Genomic DNA, 18,048 nt, shown 5'->3' on the forward strand with positions numbered 1-18,048 from the left:
GTGAATAAAAGTGATTGGAGAGCTCCAAAGCGGCTGCAGTGTTAATATGACCACATTCACGAGTGTATATAATTCCCCCTTTAAAGAAAACTTAATATTTGACAAACCTCGCATTTTATAGTAGTTTTTAGAAATCACTGTAGTGGCAAAATTACACTAAACACATCTGCTTGTGACCGGCAGAAACCAAATGACTAGAATTAAGCTACACCGACCGGCATTTGAAATTTCAATGTTTTATTTTACTTTTTTTTTTGCAAGATTAATTAGCATTATTTAATCACTTGTCCAGAAACAACAGAGTGAACATATCAGCTCAGTTTCTCAAGGAAAACACCAGAAAGCAGCACTTGTCTCTTTTCAGTAAATACGGCTAAAAAGACTATAATCTTTACCACACACACACACACACACACACACACACACACACCACCATCCCAACATTTTATAGCTTATTAATTTTAAACTGAACAAAATATTTAACCATTATACCATATACACACTCGTAATTATACAGGCTAGTAGAAGCCAATATGAGAAATTAAGAAAGAGCATTAAGAACTTGGACACCCGTTTTTAAATTAATTATTTCTATGTTAAGGGAGACTGCATACCTTTTGGGGAAAAAAATCAATAAACCTTTATATTTATATATATATATATATATATATATATATATATATATATATATATATATATATATATATATATATATACACACACACACACACACACACACACACACACACACACACACACACACAAACATACACACCTGAAATATATCTTCTGCTGTTCCTGTTCAGTATCTAAACTGAATTTATTTTTCAAATGATTTATTTAGTGTTCATGGCGTTACAGAATCTTCTAGGACAGCTGCAATTTACAAAACGTCTATAAAAATGATTGCAATGTAATAAAAATACAAATGAAAATTAGAGTGTATCCTGACAGATCTGTTTGGACAAATTGTTTAGTGTTCACTAATCATGAGTAGCATTCTACAGAATTGTACATTACTGGTCATTTGTATTTTACAAGTAGGCTCGGCACACACAGCTTAAGGTTAGTCTCAGTCTAAATCACATTGCCATTGGGATTGCTTACATTACAGACTTAATCTATGTCCAAGACCAACTCCACCCTCCTCCTCTTCAAAACAAATAAACAAACAAAAAAAACTGTACAGGAACAAAAACTGACGTTAAGGTAACTGAGAATTACGTCTACATTGAGTCTACATTATGCTTCATCTCTGCTTGTCCCATCCATCTGTAACTGCTCTGATGTGAAGAAATCTGGGATGAGATGGAGTTTAAGCTCTGCTTCAATGTACTTCAGAGCCTTGTGGAGAAAGCAGTTAGAATACGAGAGTAAGACATGCTGGTAAGGAGTTTTCACTTGTTGTTCTCAACGTCCCTCAGCACAATTGTCAAAATAATGCAATGTTTCTGAAATGTGTCTGCACACTGTTCGTTTTGTTAAAGCGTACTGGGGTAAGTATAATTGTTATGGGGCTGCACTGATCGTAGCGCAATAGTGTTTTATTTCTTCTGCACATTAAATTATTGCACTGGATATTTGCCCCATAATGAGGCTAAACCATACAAATGTATTAAATTATCGTTACTTTTTTGGGGTAATAATTATACAATACAAGCATGAAAAAACCTTACACCTCTCACCTGCTGCAGTGCGTCCTGTTGAGTAAACGCACACAGGGCAGACAAGGCTTGCCGCCACACTGCATGATGGGAGTCGGCGCAGGCGAGGTGCACGAGTTGATGTGGAGCATTCACGCTCATCAGCGCTCTTTCACCTCCTGTAATGGCAGCCATGCTCCCTAGGATTATGCAGTCTTGTTTTCGAATGACGGCATCAGAATCTGAGAGGAGAGAAACCGCAGGAGATGCTGCTCCCAAGGCGACTTTGAGCCACTCCTCCCCCACTATATAAGTACCTATAGAACTTAAAGGAGAGTAAGAGTTGGCCTTTATCTGTTGTCTGACACCCTCAACCATTACACTCATTCTTCCTCTGCCGGTTACTGCTAGAGCACTGATGGTTCTCCTTCTGCACTCACTCCCTTCCTGTAAATACTGGTCTCTCTTTGATGTGACTTCAGTCTCTCTCATCATGCCTAGCCACTTCACCACAGCTTTACAGGCACTCCTGCGTACGGAAGGCGCAGAATCAGATAAGCGGCTTAGCAAGTCTTTGAAGACTGCTGGTTTGATGGTCCAGTTGGGTCCACCATTTGATCTGGGAGAGGTCTGTCTCAAATCTGGCTTTAGGCAAGTCAAAAGGTTGCAGCCAGCTGCTCGGACTCCGTCATCATGGTGGCGTAGGGCAGCTCGGAGCATGACCGGGTCCACAGGCACAGCAAAGAGGGCCGGGCCAGGTGTGCAAGTCTGACAGAGCAGAGTCAGAAGCTGCACTGCACATCCAAACAGGGATTCGGTTTGCAGCAGCATGGAAAAGAGAGAACTTGCTATCCTAAATTCAGGCTGAGGAAACTGACCTTTGACCTCTGATGCTTTAGGACATCCCTTAATTGCAGAAGTGTGAGCTATGCAGTTCTTAGGCTGCTCTAAACTGTCAATAAACCAGCTCATGGTGCTCTTCTGCCGTGCTGTGAGATGGTCTGAGAAGCGTTTGTGAAACTCCAGGCTGTCTAGAATCTCCTCCACACCATCACTGTGTTGCTCTATACCGTCATGAAGGTGTTCCGTGCTGAGAATTTTTAGATCTTGCTTGAGCTTTGAATGAAAGCCTCTTTCCTGCATCTTCCCAGGCTTGTTTTTGGATAGCTGGGATTGCATGTTGGAAGGATCCCTCGTGTCCATACTTTTACTTATATTCCCTCTTATTATGTCTGTGATTCTCTTAGGGTGATCCCCATCAATTCTGCCCATTTCTAACTGTTTTTTATGTGGGGTGCCAATAAGTCTTGGCTGTTCTGCTGCACTCCCAGCTGGTTATGGTTATCTAGGGTTTGCTCTGATGGTGCACTCTGTGGAAGAAACCCAAAGTCTTGGACTGCTGTTATGAAGCTTGGAACAGCATACTTAGGGGAGGACAGGCAAAGACAGAGCAAGCGGACCAAGCGGAAGCTCTAAAAGAGCAGGGGATTGGAGTTGAATCACATGAAAAAGCACATACAGGTAGAAACATTTAAAGGAATTATATGTAACCCATATATACCTCACAAACCCTTGCTGTAAAATGGTGTATTTACTTGCCTGAACTAAGCCTTCCACTATATTCAGGCTTTGATACAAGTGGAGAATTGCCACCATTTTCTCCTGGGGCAGCTCCACAGCAAACGGAAAGCACAGTAGCTGGCAGCTCATCAGGGCTAGACTATTCATATCAGAGCCACCCCACAGGGGACCCCTTTTGAGTGGTGCTGCACTGCTAAGAATGAGAGCACAGAGGCGGGTCACAATTAACATGCCTAAAATTAAGTTCATCCTACCAGGAGAAGTAAAAAGTCTGGAGGGTAACTGACCTATCGGTAGTCAGTAGACGAATGAGGGTGCGAATAAGTTTTGTGTCATCATCATAAAACAGACAAAGGCAGTCATAAGGCTCATAGGAGAACGCAAACAGAGCAATAGATAAAAGGACAGAGAGACCTAGGAGGAGCAAAAATAACTGACTTGAATTAAAATCCAGTTCATGGTATATAGTACTGATCATTTTTCTATTATGAAATAAATATTTTTACATTTTACCATCAATTGAAAGAAAATCAGGTTTGGATTCTGCACTTTCTAGAATAGTGCTAACTTTTGTCCACAAGTGACACCAAACCTCCGAGTTCAGAAAATCATAGAGAACACTGCTTTCACTCTGCAATTGAAGGGAAAATCTGTTTATTATAATGTCGAATTTTAAAAATGTTTACTATTATAATAATTACATGATGAAATCTCAAAATATTCTGGGTGAAATTACCTCAGAGAGAAAATAAAGAATTAATGCCAGGACGCTGTCACACATGCCCCAGCCAGGAGGTAAAGGATAATGAGGCTAAGAGGGAGAAAACAAACACATCATGACTCCCAGGATTTATACAAATATCACAGCATAAATAAGCATGACCTTTAACATTATGGTAGAAATTCATGTCTGTACCTCTTCTGGTCCTGATAGTACATCCTCTAGAAGAGCCGTAAGTCTGTCCATGTGGATGTTAACATGCACACCGTAGTGAACAAACAGACTCAGGACTGCTGCTGCTTGTGGCTGGATGAGATAAAAACCCAGAAATGCACCGATCCATAATACTGTTGGTTAATTATTAATCAGATATCGGTATCAGTAATGAAAAAAGTTGAAAATGTTGCGCAAGACAGGGACTTACGGTCAGAGCGTTTGGGTCTGAATTTAGAAATAATGATATCAACAGCTGGCACAAATCCTCAGCTCTAGAGAGAGAAGTAATTATTTATAAGATAACAAATTAACAAGTTAATCTAATAACTCGTAACCATCTGTGCAAATAAAATGGCTCTGTAAAAATTTTTGTAGTATTTTTTTTGACAGCAATATTTTTTTACATTATTCCTGTACATCAATGCATGATTAAAAAAAAAAAATCTTAAATTTATATTTATTGTACTGATAATCAGTTAAGTTATAGAAGCAGAAGAAGAAAATAATTAGTATGGGTAGGTAACATCAGACCTCTTCTCCTTCATTTTCCAGTCAGGCTGGTTATCCCAAATCTGCAAAAGCACAGCCGTCAGCTCTCCTATCACCCTCTCGCTCCACAGCTTCTGCAGTCAGACCAAATTATGGGCAATTAGTCTCATTATTCAATAGTAATATTATTAATATAGTAATCACAACAGTATTTATCAGTGTAAACCAGTGACTTAATTACATCAGCCCCTTTTTGTAGAAAATGGTAAATCAATGATAAATGTAAATCTACTCATTAACATCATCACTGCTAAGAAAACTATAAATAAATCCAAATCCTGGATGAATAATAATTGTTCTAAAATCTGATCAGAAAAAAAAATGATAGGTTTGATAGGTTTACTTATTTACCAATTCTTTAAGAGAACTTGAAAAAGTTAAATGTCCGAAGTTAAATGATTGTTTCTTTTTTAATGGTCCTACAAAAATATATTTTTTTACTTTTATTGTGGTAAATGTTTCATGTATGATTTGTAATGCAAACCATTATTCTGAATGATGATGAATAACAGTGATTTATACTGCAATACATAACTTTATTTCTCTCATGTATTTTATTTCTGTAAACATCTTTGAGACAACACAGAAGAAAGAGTTGAATAATTTTCTGTATAATGAACATTTTTAATACAAAAAAAATTGCACCTCTTATTTAAGAAAAGCTAAAAGAACCAAATTTTTAGTTTCTAAGAATAAAGTTAGGACTGGGTGCAGACATACCATTATTTAACTACAGTAAAACTTAAGTCAAAAGAAATGCCTAACAAAAACATGATTAATGTGCATATATGTATTCATATACATATCTGATTTAAGTGCTGTGTTTTTTTAATAAACAAGACCACTATATTGTGTTCTGTTACCTCCATTACTTTAGGACTGCGAAGCATCACTTCAATCAGACTAAATAAAATGTGAAGCACGTCTATCTGCTCACCAATTCTCCTGGCCACAGCAGGGTCAGCGGTCAGGATAATGTTACTGAGAATCTTTAGGAGCTGAAGTATAGTGGAAGGCTCTTCCAACATTCCATTAAGGAGCTGTACAAAGAAAGAGGTGTTCAATTTACTTTATAATTCATTTAACAATGTGTGGGTTTCTATTTTGCCAATTACTACACATTCCTTTTTGCTTGAGGCAACTACAACTTGTCATGGGAGGAAAGCCACTCCTTCCCTGACTGCCGCACAGGCACGAAGCGGACAGCCTCGCGTCAACTGGAAGGCCCGTCACGATGGGGTGGAGCTGCCAACACAACCCCGGCCGGCGATTGGGGAGTCGGGTGGGAGAATTCCACCACGCGGTGGCCTGCTCTATCAACGGGCCTGCCGCCGTGGGGAGCAGGTGGATCTCGTGGTGGTGTCCAAGTCCAAGACCCAAACCTTAATGCACCTGGCCCACACCCATCCCCTCGGCGGCCACTTGGGGGCGCAAAACACTTTGGAGAAACTGAGGGATTGCTTTGTTTGTCCCGGAATGGACGCAGAGGTCCGGAGCTTCTGCCACCAATGCCCTCAGTGCCAGCGCACCACCCCACAGAGGCCCCCACCGGTGCCCCTTATCCCTCTGCCCATTATCGGTGTCCCCTTTGAGCGGGTCGGCATGGATCTCGTGGGGCCCCTTCCCAAGTCCGCCCGGGGCCACGAGTACATCCTGGTCATTCTGGACTACGCCACATGGTACCCCGAGACAGTGCCGCTGCGCAAAGCCACTTCCCGCAACATCGCCAGGGAGCTGGTACTCCTGTTCAGTCGTGTGGGGATCCCAAAGGACGTGCTGACCGACCAATGTACGCCTTTTGTATCTAAACTAATGTCTGATCTGTGTCGACTGTTACAGGTGAAACACCTTAACATGTCTGTCTACCACCCACAAACTGATGGGCTGGTCAAGTGATTCAACCAGACCCTCCAACAGATGATACGCCGGGTGGTAGACGAGGAAGGAAGGAATTGGGACCTCCTCCTTCCCTACGTGCTCTTCGCTGTCCGGGAGTGCCCCCAGGCATCCACAGGCTTCACCTTCTTTGAGCTCCTCTTTGGATGGCATCCTTGGGGACTGCTGGACGTGGCCTGAGAAGCATGGGAGACGCAACTGTCCCCATTCCGCTCGGTCATCGACTATGTGTTGGAAATGCAAGAGAAGATTGACCGGGTAACCCCGATAGTCCAGGAGCACATGTGGGCCGCTCAGGAAGAACAAAGGAGGGTGTACAACCGTCCTGCGCAGCCCCGGGAGTTCCAACCGGGGGATCGGGTTCTCCTACTACTGCGCAGTAGCTCCTGTAAGTTCCTGGCCCGGTGGCAAGGCCCGTACACAGTCCTCGAGTGCAGAGGCCCCATCAACTATTGCCTGCAGCAGCCCTGTAAGCGAGTCGAAGAGAAACTCTACCGTGTGAACCTGCTGAAGAAGTGGGTAGAACCGGCACCGGTAGTGTTGGCGTATGCGGCGCTGGACACAGATCACTGCAAGCGTACCTGGGTTGAATTAGGGGAGGAACTTACCCCCACACAAAAACAGGAGCTCACCGAGGTGGTGGACCAATTCTCTGACGTGTTTTCTGCCTCCCCAGGGATGACACAGCTGGTCCACCACGAGATTAAAACCCCTCCAGGTGTAGTGGTAAGACAGCAGCCCTACCGTGTCCCAGAGGCCCGGCGCAAAGCCATCGACAAAGAAGTCGGCCGAATGCTGCGGGACCAAATCATAGAGGAGTCCGGCAGCCCCTGGTCCAGCCCCATCGTCGTCGTCCCGAAGCCGGACGGGAGTATACGGCTTTGCAATGACTTCTGAAAGCTGAACCAGGTCTCCGAGTTTGATAGCTATCCCCTCCCCTGAGTGGACGAACTTGTGGAGCGACTGGGGAGGGCCCGGTTCATATCTACCCTGGACCTGACAAAAGGTTACTGGCAAGTCGCGTTAGCGCCGGACGCGAGACCAAAGACGGCCTTCAGCACGGCCACCGGTCACTGCCAGTACCGGGTTCTCCCCTTCGGGCTACACGGGGCGCCCGCAACGTTCCAGCGGCTGATGGACATCGTCCTGTGACCCCACCGTATGTTTGCAGCCGCCTACCTGGATGACGTACTCATCCACTCCTCCACTTGGTCGGACCACCTATTTCACCTGGGGCAGTTCCTGAAGGAACTCCGGAAGGCCGGGCTGACAGCCAACCCCAAGAAATGCCACCTAGGGCTGACCGAGGCACAGTACCAGGGATATCGTATTGGCCGGGGGATGCTGAAGCCACAGGCAAAGAAAATCGAAGCTGTAAAGGACTACCGTCGACCCACATCAAAGAAACAGGTACGTGCCTTCTTGGGGTTGGCAGGGTACTACCGGAGGTTCGTATCTAATTTCTCCTCTCTAGCTTCCCCCCTCTCAGATCTCACGAAGAAGGGCCAGCCGGACTGGGTGAAGTGGTCTACGGATGCGGAACGAACATTCCAGGCCTTAAAAGAAGCCCTCACCAGCGGCCCCGTGCTACGCAACCTGGACTTCACCCTCCCGTTCACCGTGCATACCAATGCCTCAGAGACCGGACTGGGCATGGTCCTTTCACCTGGTCCTCTACATTAGCAGGAAGTTATCCCAGGCTGAGAGGAGATATGCAGCCACAGAGAGAGAGGCCCTAGCTATCAAATGGGCCATCGAAGAACTACGGTATTACTTGGCCAGTTGGCACTTTGTCCTGGTGACCGACCACTCCCCACTTCAGTGGATGGCCATGGCCAAGGACACCAACGCCAGGGTAACCCGGTGGTTCCTGGCCCTACAAGACTTCGCGTTCCAGGTCCAGCACCGGGCGGGGGCCCAACACGGGAACGCCGATGGACTCTCACGACGAGATGCACTCTGGGGCCGCCACGCCGCGACAGAAGGTTCGGAGCTGAGGCGGGGGTACTGTTGCGACGGACCGACAGCAGCGCACATGGTAGGAAAGCCGCTCCTTCCCCGACTGCCGCGCAGGCACGAAGCGGACAGCCTCGCGTCAAGCCCGACGACAACTGGAGTTGATTGGGGAGTCGGGCGGGAGAATTCCACCACTCAGCAGACGGGGAAGAGTATAACAGGACACTCTTCTGCGTCTTTTGAGTAATAGCTCGCATGGCATGTACGCGTCGCTTCTCCTTAATCTTTCCGATATCCATACTTCGGCATTTCTTCATAATTGCTCTCTCTCTCTGTGTCCAGAAGGCTCGGGTGCAGACGAGGACGCAGCTTGGTGAGCTTGCACGCGGCGTTTACCGACAGCACGAGAAAGCCCTCACGCTTCAGGGAAGTCCCGACACGCCCTGGAGAGCACTGCCACGCCAGCCTCACACGAATCCTCACACACTCACACCCCCGTGCACCTCCTCACTTCCGACATCACCCGAGAAAGAAAAAATAAAGTTAATCCCCTTGATCACTGCATCCAACGACTCCTGCGTGTCTGTGCTCCGCCCCTCACGGGCTATTTCCCTACAAACTATAGCACAGTATTTACAGCAAAGGCCTTGATGGTAATTAAGCTTAACCAACAAGATTCTCATTTAATTGAAATACAAAGAATAATTTTGGTTTGCCTGTTCTTTGCATTTGAGGAGCTCGTTCTTCACTTTCTGATGGATGTGGGGATCCATAAGCACAGACATGTGATCTGTCACTTTAACCAACTGCTGCCACTCATCATCACTGTTAACATCTTGCTCCTGGGTGAAGTGCAGAGGGACATTTTAAGTAAGTGATGTGTTGTTTTGTTGTATAGTTTATTGCAGATCCATCAAACCTACTTACAAATATACAAGGTGATACACTCACTTGCCATTTTTAATAGAAACACCTGTACACTTATGCATTCATGCAATTATCCAAACAGGTGGCTGCGGCGCAATGCCTAAAATCATGCCGATACAGGTCAAGAGCTGACAGGAGTCGAACCTGATGTGGTCTTTTGTAGCTCATCTGCCTCAAGGTTTAGCATGCTGTGCGTTCTGAGATGCTTTTTTGCTCAGCACAGGTGTAAAGAGTGGTTATTTGAGTTGCTATCCGCTCAAACCAACCAGTCAGACCTCTTTCATCAATAAGGTGTTTCTGCCTGCAGACCTGGCACTAACTGGATGTTTAGTTTTTTTTGTTTTTCCTCACCATTCTGTGTAAATGCTACAGTCTGCTGTGTGTGAAAATCCCAGGAGATCAGCAGTTTCTGAAATACTTAAACCAGCCCATCTGGCACCAACAACTCTACCACGGTCAAAGTCACTGAGATCATGTTACCCTATTCTAATATTTGATATTAACATTAACTGAAGCCCTCTGACCTGTATCTGCATGATTTTATGCACTGCACTGCTGGCACATGATTGGCTGATTGGATAATTGGATGAACGAGCAGGTGTGCAGGTGTTCCTATTCAAGTATATTTGCTAAATGATTAAATATGATACCTTAAGGTATGTCTACATATACATGAGTTGTTCACATTTACTTATTTCAAGATGTAGGCTAGAAGGACCTCAAACAAATCAGGCTGCAATGCAGGGTCAGCCGCTGACATTATTCATAATATCCCATACAATACTGATAAACAATTAAATACTGAAACATTTAAATTAGCCTTAAAATGTTCACAATCATTGAAACCCTTATTTTCTTTTCTTCTGTAAAGTCTTTGAAAATGTAATAAATTCCACAATTACTAACATCACTGTCCATCCTAACAGGAGCCAAGCTGATGTGTCCAGGTCTGGAGCATCTCACCATCAGCCTCGGTCCCACCTCCACTGAAGGAAACTCTCTCTCATAGTCCCTGCTGATGGGGCCCTTACACTGCACCGAACTCACTCTGAGGGCGCCACAAAAAACCCACAATTCTGTGTATGAAGCATATTTTAACGTGATGCAGTTTTAGCCTTTCAATAATCCGTTAATATTTTGATTCTTCTTTTATAATCAAAAATGCATTTACAGTGTTTCTGGTGCAAGTTGCAATTTTTTTGAAGACATCTTTTTTTTCATGTTACATTCAAATTCGGAACACAAATACTACCTGGCAACACCAATGTCATTGGCTTGATGCTGATTGGCTGGTGGATGAGCTGAATTTCGACACACTATAAAGGTGCTGCCCAATGAATGGTTGCTGATGGGGGCTTCTCCAGCCGGGGCAGTTTTGGTGCGAGCCTGGTTGTTAACAAGCGCTTTCCCATTCCTTACCTGGGCCTGGACAATCAAAACACACCACTTCTGCTTAAAAGGTCTTCAGATCCAACACTCCTCACTGTTAGAATAAACTTTAGAGGAACTTGAAAGAGGATACTCATATTTTACTGGGTGACATGGAATCTTTTTGTGATTTTTTTCTGTTTTGATTTCTGTAATGTGACACCACTATCAAAGAGACCATGACCTCAGTGTGTTTTCTGAAATGTAAATAAATAAATAAAATGGTAAAGTTTCCAAAAATTCTATAAATACTCTGTCATATATTATATGCAATAATTTATTAGAAATTATTGCAGGCATTCTAAAATTTTAAATACTTTTAATGCCCCGTCAAATGAAATTTAAAACCTAATTCTTGTTTATGTGGCTCAAAAAACAAGAAAAAAATTATACAAATTTTCTTCCATAGAGGTCACTTCATGAAAGACAGTGAGGTTTTGAATAGTCAGTGACACCATTAAGAGTATTTTAGTTGAATTTGTCATTTCCTCAAATCGACGACTGTCTAGCCAACGTTAGCATCAGTTTAGTACAAGCACTTGCATCACGCGACTGACTCTGTATTATCCAGTATGCATGAGAGGAGTAGAGTTTGTTTATAAAATTATTCAATTGTATTTTATAAAAATAAACAAATAACATGACAACATAAGTAAGAATTGCATAAAATAATTTACAGTAGTAGGCTTAGGGACTTTAATAAAAAAATAAATAAAAAAAATCAGATGAATTTAGATTTTAAGGACCTGTGGTCATGCTAAATTGGATATTCATATGATCACAAACCACAACTATGAGACTCTAAAATGATAATTTATTTTTCCATTTCATAACAGCATTACACTCATTATATTCTCTGTAGTGAACTTGTGTGGTGCATGAACTCACCTGTCTATTTTTCTGTTTTTTGTCTTGCATGTCTCTGGTTTTGTGCAGTACTTTGCCCTTTCCATTGCGAGGTGCAGTTTTTTTTGCCACCTGCTGCTGCTTCATGGCTTTGACGTCTGGACTGGGTGTTATCGTCAGGGGGCTCGTCAAACCCTCGTCTGGTAAAACTGGCCAAAAACAACAATGCAATATATTACACATCTATTACAGCATTTCACATACAATCCTGTAGTGTATGTTAAGAAACTCATCTTAATTTTTGAGAGTAGTCTTAAAAGCTTATAAACCATAAAGTACCATGAAATGCTCTTACCTATGACTCCATCTGCAACAAAAGGATGGTGAAGCAGGCCAGGCCAGGCCAGGTCAGCCTCTTCTGAGGGTCTTTATTTAACAGACCCTTCAGAAAACTCTGTCAAACATTAAGAGATTGAGAATACACCCTGGATGTCAAGCCAGTCCATCATAGGGACCTCATACACGCTCAAACTCATTCAAACCTGGGAACAATATAGAAAAGCCTATTTAATGTAGATTATTAAAATGATAAAGTGCAATAAAGATGATGACTATTTTATAAGTCTTTTATTAAATCAGTGTTTTCCTTTTGTATTGTAGCTTGGTTTGGCAAGCTTACATTGACAAACAGGAATAGGTTGAATAGTCTTGTTAAGGTGGCAGGTGTCACGAATCGTGACGGAGCAGAGATAGGGCGGATGCAAGTGCAGGCTGAACAGTTGTTTATTTGAAAGAGGGACAGGCAGACAAATCCAAAACGTGATCCAAAACGTAATCCATAAACATGCAAGAGGTCAGGCGATTGGCAAACAGGCATACACGGGGCAAGGCAGGAATCTAGGTCGTGGTCACGGAAAACAGGATCGATAAACAAAACAAGAAACGAACTATGACGAGGGACTGGAAGCGGATAATCCAGCGCGAACTAACTCTAAACATGGACCGTGACTATGACACGAGCTAAACTAACTCTAAACATGGACCGTGACTAGGACACGAGCTAAACTAACTCTAAACATGGACCGTGACTATAACACGAGCTAAACTAACTCTAAACATGGACCGTGACTAAGACTACGATACGACCTAAACTAATTCTAAAGTATTACTTTTCCGCGTTGTGTGCTGGGAGGCGCGCGGTGTATATGCGGACATGATCAGCGTCTAAACCGCTAGCAACTGAGAGCAATTCAGACCCACGTGAAATCCCAGCCAATGACAGAACAGGGAGGAGACATGACAGAAACATAAACAAAACACACGTGTCCAGATGTCATTACAGTCAACAACGGAAAAGTAGGTGCTCGCGCATTAGCGCTTAGAGCACGCTGCTTCAAGGGGGAATCGTGACAGCAGGAAGAATTATAGGGGTAAGTCAAAACCAGCCTACTGATTGTTAATTACAGACAGGTTTTGAATAAGGCACATTCAGTTTTAAGAAATTTAGATCATCCTTTATATAAAGAATTTCAATTGTTGCCTTCTGCGCATCGTTTTAGAGTGCTGTGTGGAAGAACAAAACGATTTAAGGTTTTTTTGTTTGTTTCGATGGCTGTTGGTTTAATAAACTCTTCATAGGTAGATTTCCGAAATGAATTATGATTTGTGCGATGTACATTATATATTGTCTGTATGTCTGTTACCTTTTGCGGCAAAACTAGTTTCCTCTAAGGGGAACAATAAAAAGTAAACAAACAAAACTATTTTGTTCCTTATTTGTCTGAGTAGATTTCAGTACTGGCCACAATCATCATCATCATAATCATTATTATTGCAGTCATTATTGTGCAGCTCCAGACACTGTTACTAATGATTCACAGTGTTGTCTAAATGTATGTTTATCCCCACCCATATTTAAATACTTATAAAATACACTGAGAGAGAATGTTTGTGTTGTTGTGAAACTCCGTACCATGCAGTCCTGGCTCATATTCTCTGGCCATTTTATCAGGTCCTTGATGATCAGCTGCACGAGCTGAAAGATGGAGTTGGTGGAGAACGACGGTTCCCCCGTGTGGAGCTCATAGAGGATGCAGCCCAAAGACCAGAGGTCAGCTGTGTGGTCATAGGGTTTCTTTTTCACCAGCTCCGGAGACATGTATAGAGGAGTCCCCTTAATGGAGGTCAACACCAATGTGGACACACTCAAGGAGGGTAAGATGAGAGATGTGCTGAACAGTTGAGTGTGTCCAACCAGTAAGAAATCTAGTCAAATGAATTTTAAATCCAGAATTATTTTTCATCTGATTCTTAAGGGGAAAAAAGTCTTAGAAAGAACTTAAAAAACTAAAAATAAAAAATTACCAGCAATGCGACAAAAAAAATAAATAAATAAATAAAAAATCCAATAATTGGCAACATTAAAAAAAAAATCTTAAACTGTTTAAAGTATCTAGACATTTATAGTATGGTTGCTACTTTACATAGTAAATGTATGGTTGCTACACCTTGTGCAGTACAAACCCAAAGTCACAGAGCTTCACCACACCCCCTTTGCCCAGAAGGATGTTCTGGGGTTTCATGTCGCGGTGCAATATACGATGGGAGTGCAAGTAATACAGGGCAGATACTAGCTGGCAAGCTATCTCGCGCACCTACACACAGCAAAACAATGAATGTAAGAAAGATGGCTATTCGCAGAAACCAGGTGTCTGTTTCAGTTGAGCTGGCTGTCATCCATGTGTACTGTATTGCAACTCTGACATATCGGAACTAACTTCACCAGTGATTAGCTGCTTCCATCCAAATGTTTTGCAAAATTGTAAAGGAAATTTAAAAAATGTCAGCAATTGTTACCAGCAAATTTTTTGAAGAGGGCGCAACAAAATGATGTAATGAAATGACAACAACTGGAGCATGTGCCTGATTCATCATCTATTTGTCAAGTATCAATATTTATAGCATATACTCTTAATGCAGTGGTTCTCAAAGTAGGGTCTGTGCAGCATATCCATGGGTTGTGTAATTTGTCATCTTTTACATTGACAGAAATCCCCTCATCTTTATCCAAATAATTTATTATTGAGTTCTCTATATTTATTAGCCTGTTTGACTGGTCCTTTGAATTGACTGTTTAATCCAAATTTCAGTAACTCCAAACAAGTTGGGATTTAATTGCGTTCTCTCAGTGGAAAGTTCAGAAATAATAAATAAAAAAAAATAAAATAAAAAAAAAGCTCTATGGCTTCCAAAAACAGCAAACAATGTTATTGCACACATTTAAGAAATGAGCCTAATATTTTAATTAGATTGCTTTCAGAGGGGATCTGTGAGATTTTAGAGCTGCAAATAAATTGAGAGCAAATGTTTTTTTTTGTTACAATATCTGTATTACCATTCAGATTTTTATACATAAATACATAAAAAGAGTCAAGCCTCACAATAGAGATCAGAAATGTGGATTATTATCTGTGACAGTATCCCTTATGTACCTGGCTCTCAGGTAAACTTCCATCATACTCCAGGATTTTAAACAATTCGCCTTCAGCGTACTTGGTCACCACTACCACCTGCAAGGGGAAGACAAATGACCTTGTTATAGTGGAAATTAAAAATGCGATTACAGTTTTATGGGTTTCCTATTTTATTTTCTGAGTCTCCCAGAAAGGCAGATGTGAAACCTGGCCTGTGAAGCCTGTCTATGCACAATAAACCCTGTTATTAGGTCTGTTATTAAGTAAGAAGATTTTTTTGCAATATAATTAGACAAATGACCTCCGGGTGCTAAAGAGATTTTTTTTTTTGCTGCAACGTCTGAATATATGATTACGTTTTGCCTAACAGTGTCTTTTACCAAGAGATTTGAACGGGAAAACTGGAAACACTGGCAGCAATTTTCGTTTGAGCCATTGCACTGGATTCTCCGCCAAAAAGCTATAGCACATGTATAATGTAAAATGCACAATCAACAACCACCTAAAGAGCATTTAACATATTACCTCCAGCTGTGTCTCAAAACTGTCCAAAAGCAGAACTATGTTTGGATGCTTGAGCCCTCGCATGATCTCAATCTCTCTCTTCAGGCTCCGCAGCTCTTTTGCAGAGCGACCAACTTTGGGGATGAACTTCAACGCCACAACCTGGGGGAAGGAAAAATAATCACCGGCCAATTTTGCCTTTAAAAATGACCAGTGTCTCTTATTTATAAATATATATTGATATTTTATATAGTGATAGCTGTTAGCACAAACCTGGCCGCTAAACTTTCGACGACCTTTGTACACTCGGCCAAACGAGCCTTTGCCTATCATCTCAAAAACATGGTACTGCTCCATCATAGACAGACTGGAGTTCTAGAAGATCAATGAACACCTTCCGACCAATCAGATTCGATCATTCAGAAGTTAACTCTCAATTAAGTTACTTTGGCAGGTTCAGAAGGAAAGAAGGAATTTCAATAACATCCTCATTTGGACATTTTACAGTATAACATAATTGAGTTTACACACAACTCCAAAGACAGTGAACTTAAATAAATTGATATTAACGAGCGGTTAGCTAGTCTCAGGTAAAAAAAAAAAAAAAAAACCCAGGTTAGCCGGTTAACAGTTAGTTAGCTAGTGTGAGGGAAATTACCAATTTTTACTTTGTAATAATTTTGTTCTTGTTCTGTTCATGTTCATCTGAGGATAAGGCCTAAGAAGGCCATGTCATGTCACTGAGATCAGTACAGAATGTTTATCTGCTATACAGAGACACAAATATGTTTTTCTGTTCAAGGTTCTTCTGCACTTCTTCTAAGACCCTAAAACTGCCTCAAACTGCTTCTTATCGGTACACAGAATTATGTCATGCTCTGCGTTTCATTTATATAGTAGTGGTTCAGTACAAGAGCTTCAGATCACTCTCATTATTCTATCCTGCTTTATTCTATCCTGTATTAACCATCTTTCTGTAATAAATCTTTTTACTTTCAGAGGACAAGTCTGAGAGTGTTGTCTAATTTACACGACAATTTGGTGTCTCCTGGCTGGGCTGCGCGAGTCTTTCAGCTTTTCTGGGCAACAAGCAAACTGGAGGATGCTCGTAGAAAAGTTTCTCCCTGAAGTCCGTGTTGACATGCGGGTGGTTTGCCGTTTGATGTGCAGAGCGGAAGACCGATGCAGCCTTACCACTGACTGGTAGGAATCATCAAGAATTTAGAATTAGAATTAGAATTTTATGAAGTCATTGTGTATTGCTGTCTGTATGGAAGGTAGTCAATGACTGCGTTTACATGGACAACAATAATCCACTCTTAATCTAATTAAGACCATAATTTGATTAAGAAACTACCATGTAAACAGCAACCTTAATCTAATTATGGTCATAATCTAATTAAGCTCTAATCAAATTAAGACAGGTGGATTACTCCTGTTTTAATCGTATTGTGGACGTGCATTACAGACATGTAAACACCTTAATCACATTATGAACATCGTGTGAGCGTTTTCACCGCATTTTGCGACAGGACACGATCACACACGGCAGTTTTACGTTTTACGGCGAACAAGAGAGTTCGGCTGTGTCCCAAAGTGCATACTTGCCTACTATAGACCTGTAGTGGGGGAAAATACATGCATCTCGGCTACTATACAGTAGGTAAGTATGCGATTTGAGACGCAGCCCACGGCTTCAAGCAGTCGTCTATTTGCACTTATAACATGACTAATAATTAACTGCACTTGAAGCATTCGTAAAAAAATTAAATAAAAACACCCAAAACTGTATACAGTACCATAACGAAGACGAACTGTATGTTGATACGTGAAATTCTGGAGGGACGTCGGACAGCGTGGCGTGGTGACGTAATGACGCGGGCTCTTAATCTAATTATGATCAATAACATGTAAAACGGGTACATGACAGGAGTATTCTAAAAGCGACTCATGTAAACACCTTAATCACATTATTACCTTACATAGATTAAGGTCAATAATTAGATTATTGCTGTCCATGTAAACGTAGTCAATGATATAAGAAATGCGTGTATTACATTGAGAGAAGTATTACATGGAGCAATTTCTTATAAGAAGTTCGTGTATGGAAGGATAATAGTGCCAATTGTCCCCAAGGCAAAATGGCATGTTGAATTACATAAACTGAATAAAAACTTATCACAATAACAATACTTGAATTTTTCTGCCCAGCAATTTGACACAAATCGGAAAAAAAACAAAACGCCGCAATATCAGTGCTTGAATTAGTTTCCTCTGCAATTCATTGGGTTTGTATATTTTGATTGAA

The 18,048-nt window shown here is 41.8% G+C and overlaps 1 protein-coding gene and 1 pseudogene across 2 annotated transcripts; both read right to left on the reverse strand.

The window, feature by feature from the left end:
- Nucleotides 1-216: 216 nt before the first annotated feature.
- LOC108271363 (uncharacterized) lies at nucleotides 217-16,719 on the reverse strand (annotated as a pseudogene).
- LOC124628589 (serine/threonine-protein kinase 36) lies at nucleotides 2,907-5,737 on the reverse strand. 2 transcript variants are annotated; one of them, XM_047158312.2, is made up of 9 exons: nucleotides 5,648-5,737; nucleotides 4,693-4,784; nucleotides 4,370-4,433; nucleotides 4,141-4,251; nucleotides 3,961-4,035; nucleotides 3,738-3,855; nucleotides 3,512-3,638; nucleotides 3,243-3,414; nucleotides 2,907-3,115 (listed from the first exon to the last, which is right to left on the reverse strand). In XM_047158312.2, the coding sequence occupies exons 2-9, from the start codon at nucleotides 4,704-4,706 to the stop codon at nucleotides 2,918-2,920; spliced, it is 879 nt and encodes a 292-aa protein (XP_047014268.1). In that variant the 5' UTR covers nucleotides 4,707-4,784; nucleotides 5,648-5,737; the 3' UTR covers nucleotides 2,907-2,917. The 2 variants fall into 2 exon arrangements, with proteins under 2 accessions (XP_047014268.1, XP_047014267.1); XM_047158311.2 differs by having other exon boundaries at nucleotides 3,243-3,417; nucleotides 5,648-5,735.
- Nucleotides 16,720-18,048: the final 1,329 nt, after the last annotated feature.

Source organism: Ictalurus punctatus, chromosome 10 (assembly GCF_001660625.3).
Source record: "Ictalurus punctatus breed USDA103 chromosome 10, Coco_2.0, whole genome shotgun sequence".
Classification (NCBI taxonomy): Eukaryota; Metazoa; Chordata; class Actinopteri; order Siluriformes; family Ictaluridae; genus Ictalurus; species Ictalurus punctatus.

Excerpts from the sequence above, each read along its gene's own strand:
- LOC124628589 (XM_047158311.2), bottom strand. Across the intron at positions 3,418-3,511 it reads CGTCTACTGACTACCGATAG|CAGTGCAGCACCACTCAAAA; the intron begins GTCAGTTACCCT and ends TCTCATTCTTAG. Across the intron at positions 3,116-3,242 it reads TAGTGGAAGGCTTAGTTCAG|AGCTTCCGCTTGGTCCGCTT; the intron begins GCAAGTAAATAC and ends CTGCTCTTTTAG.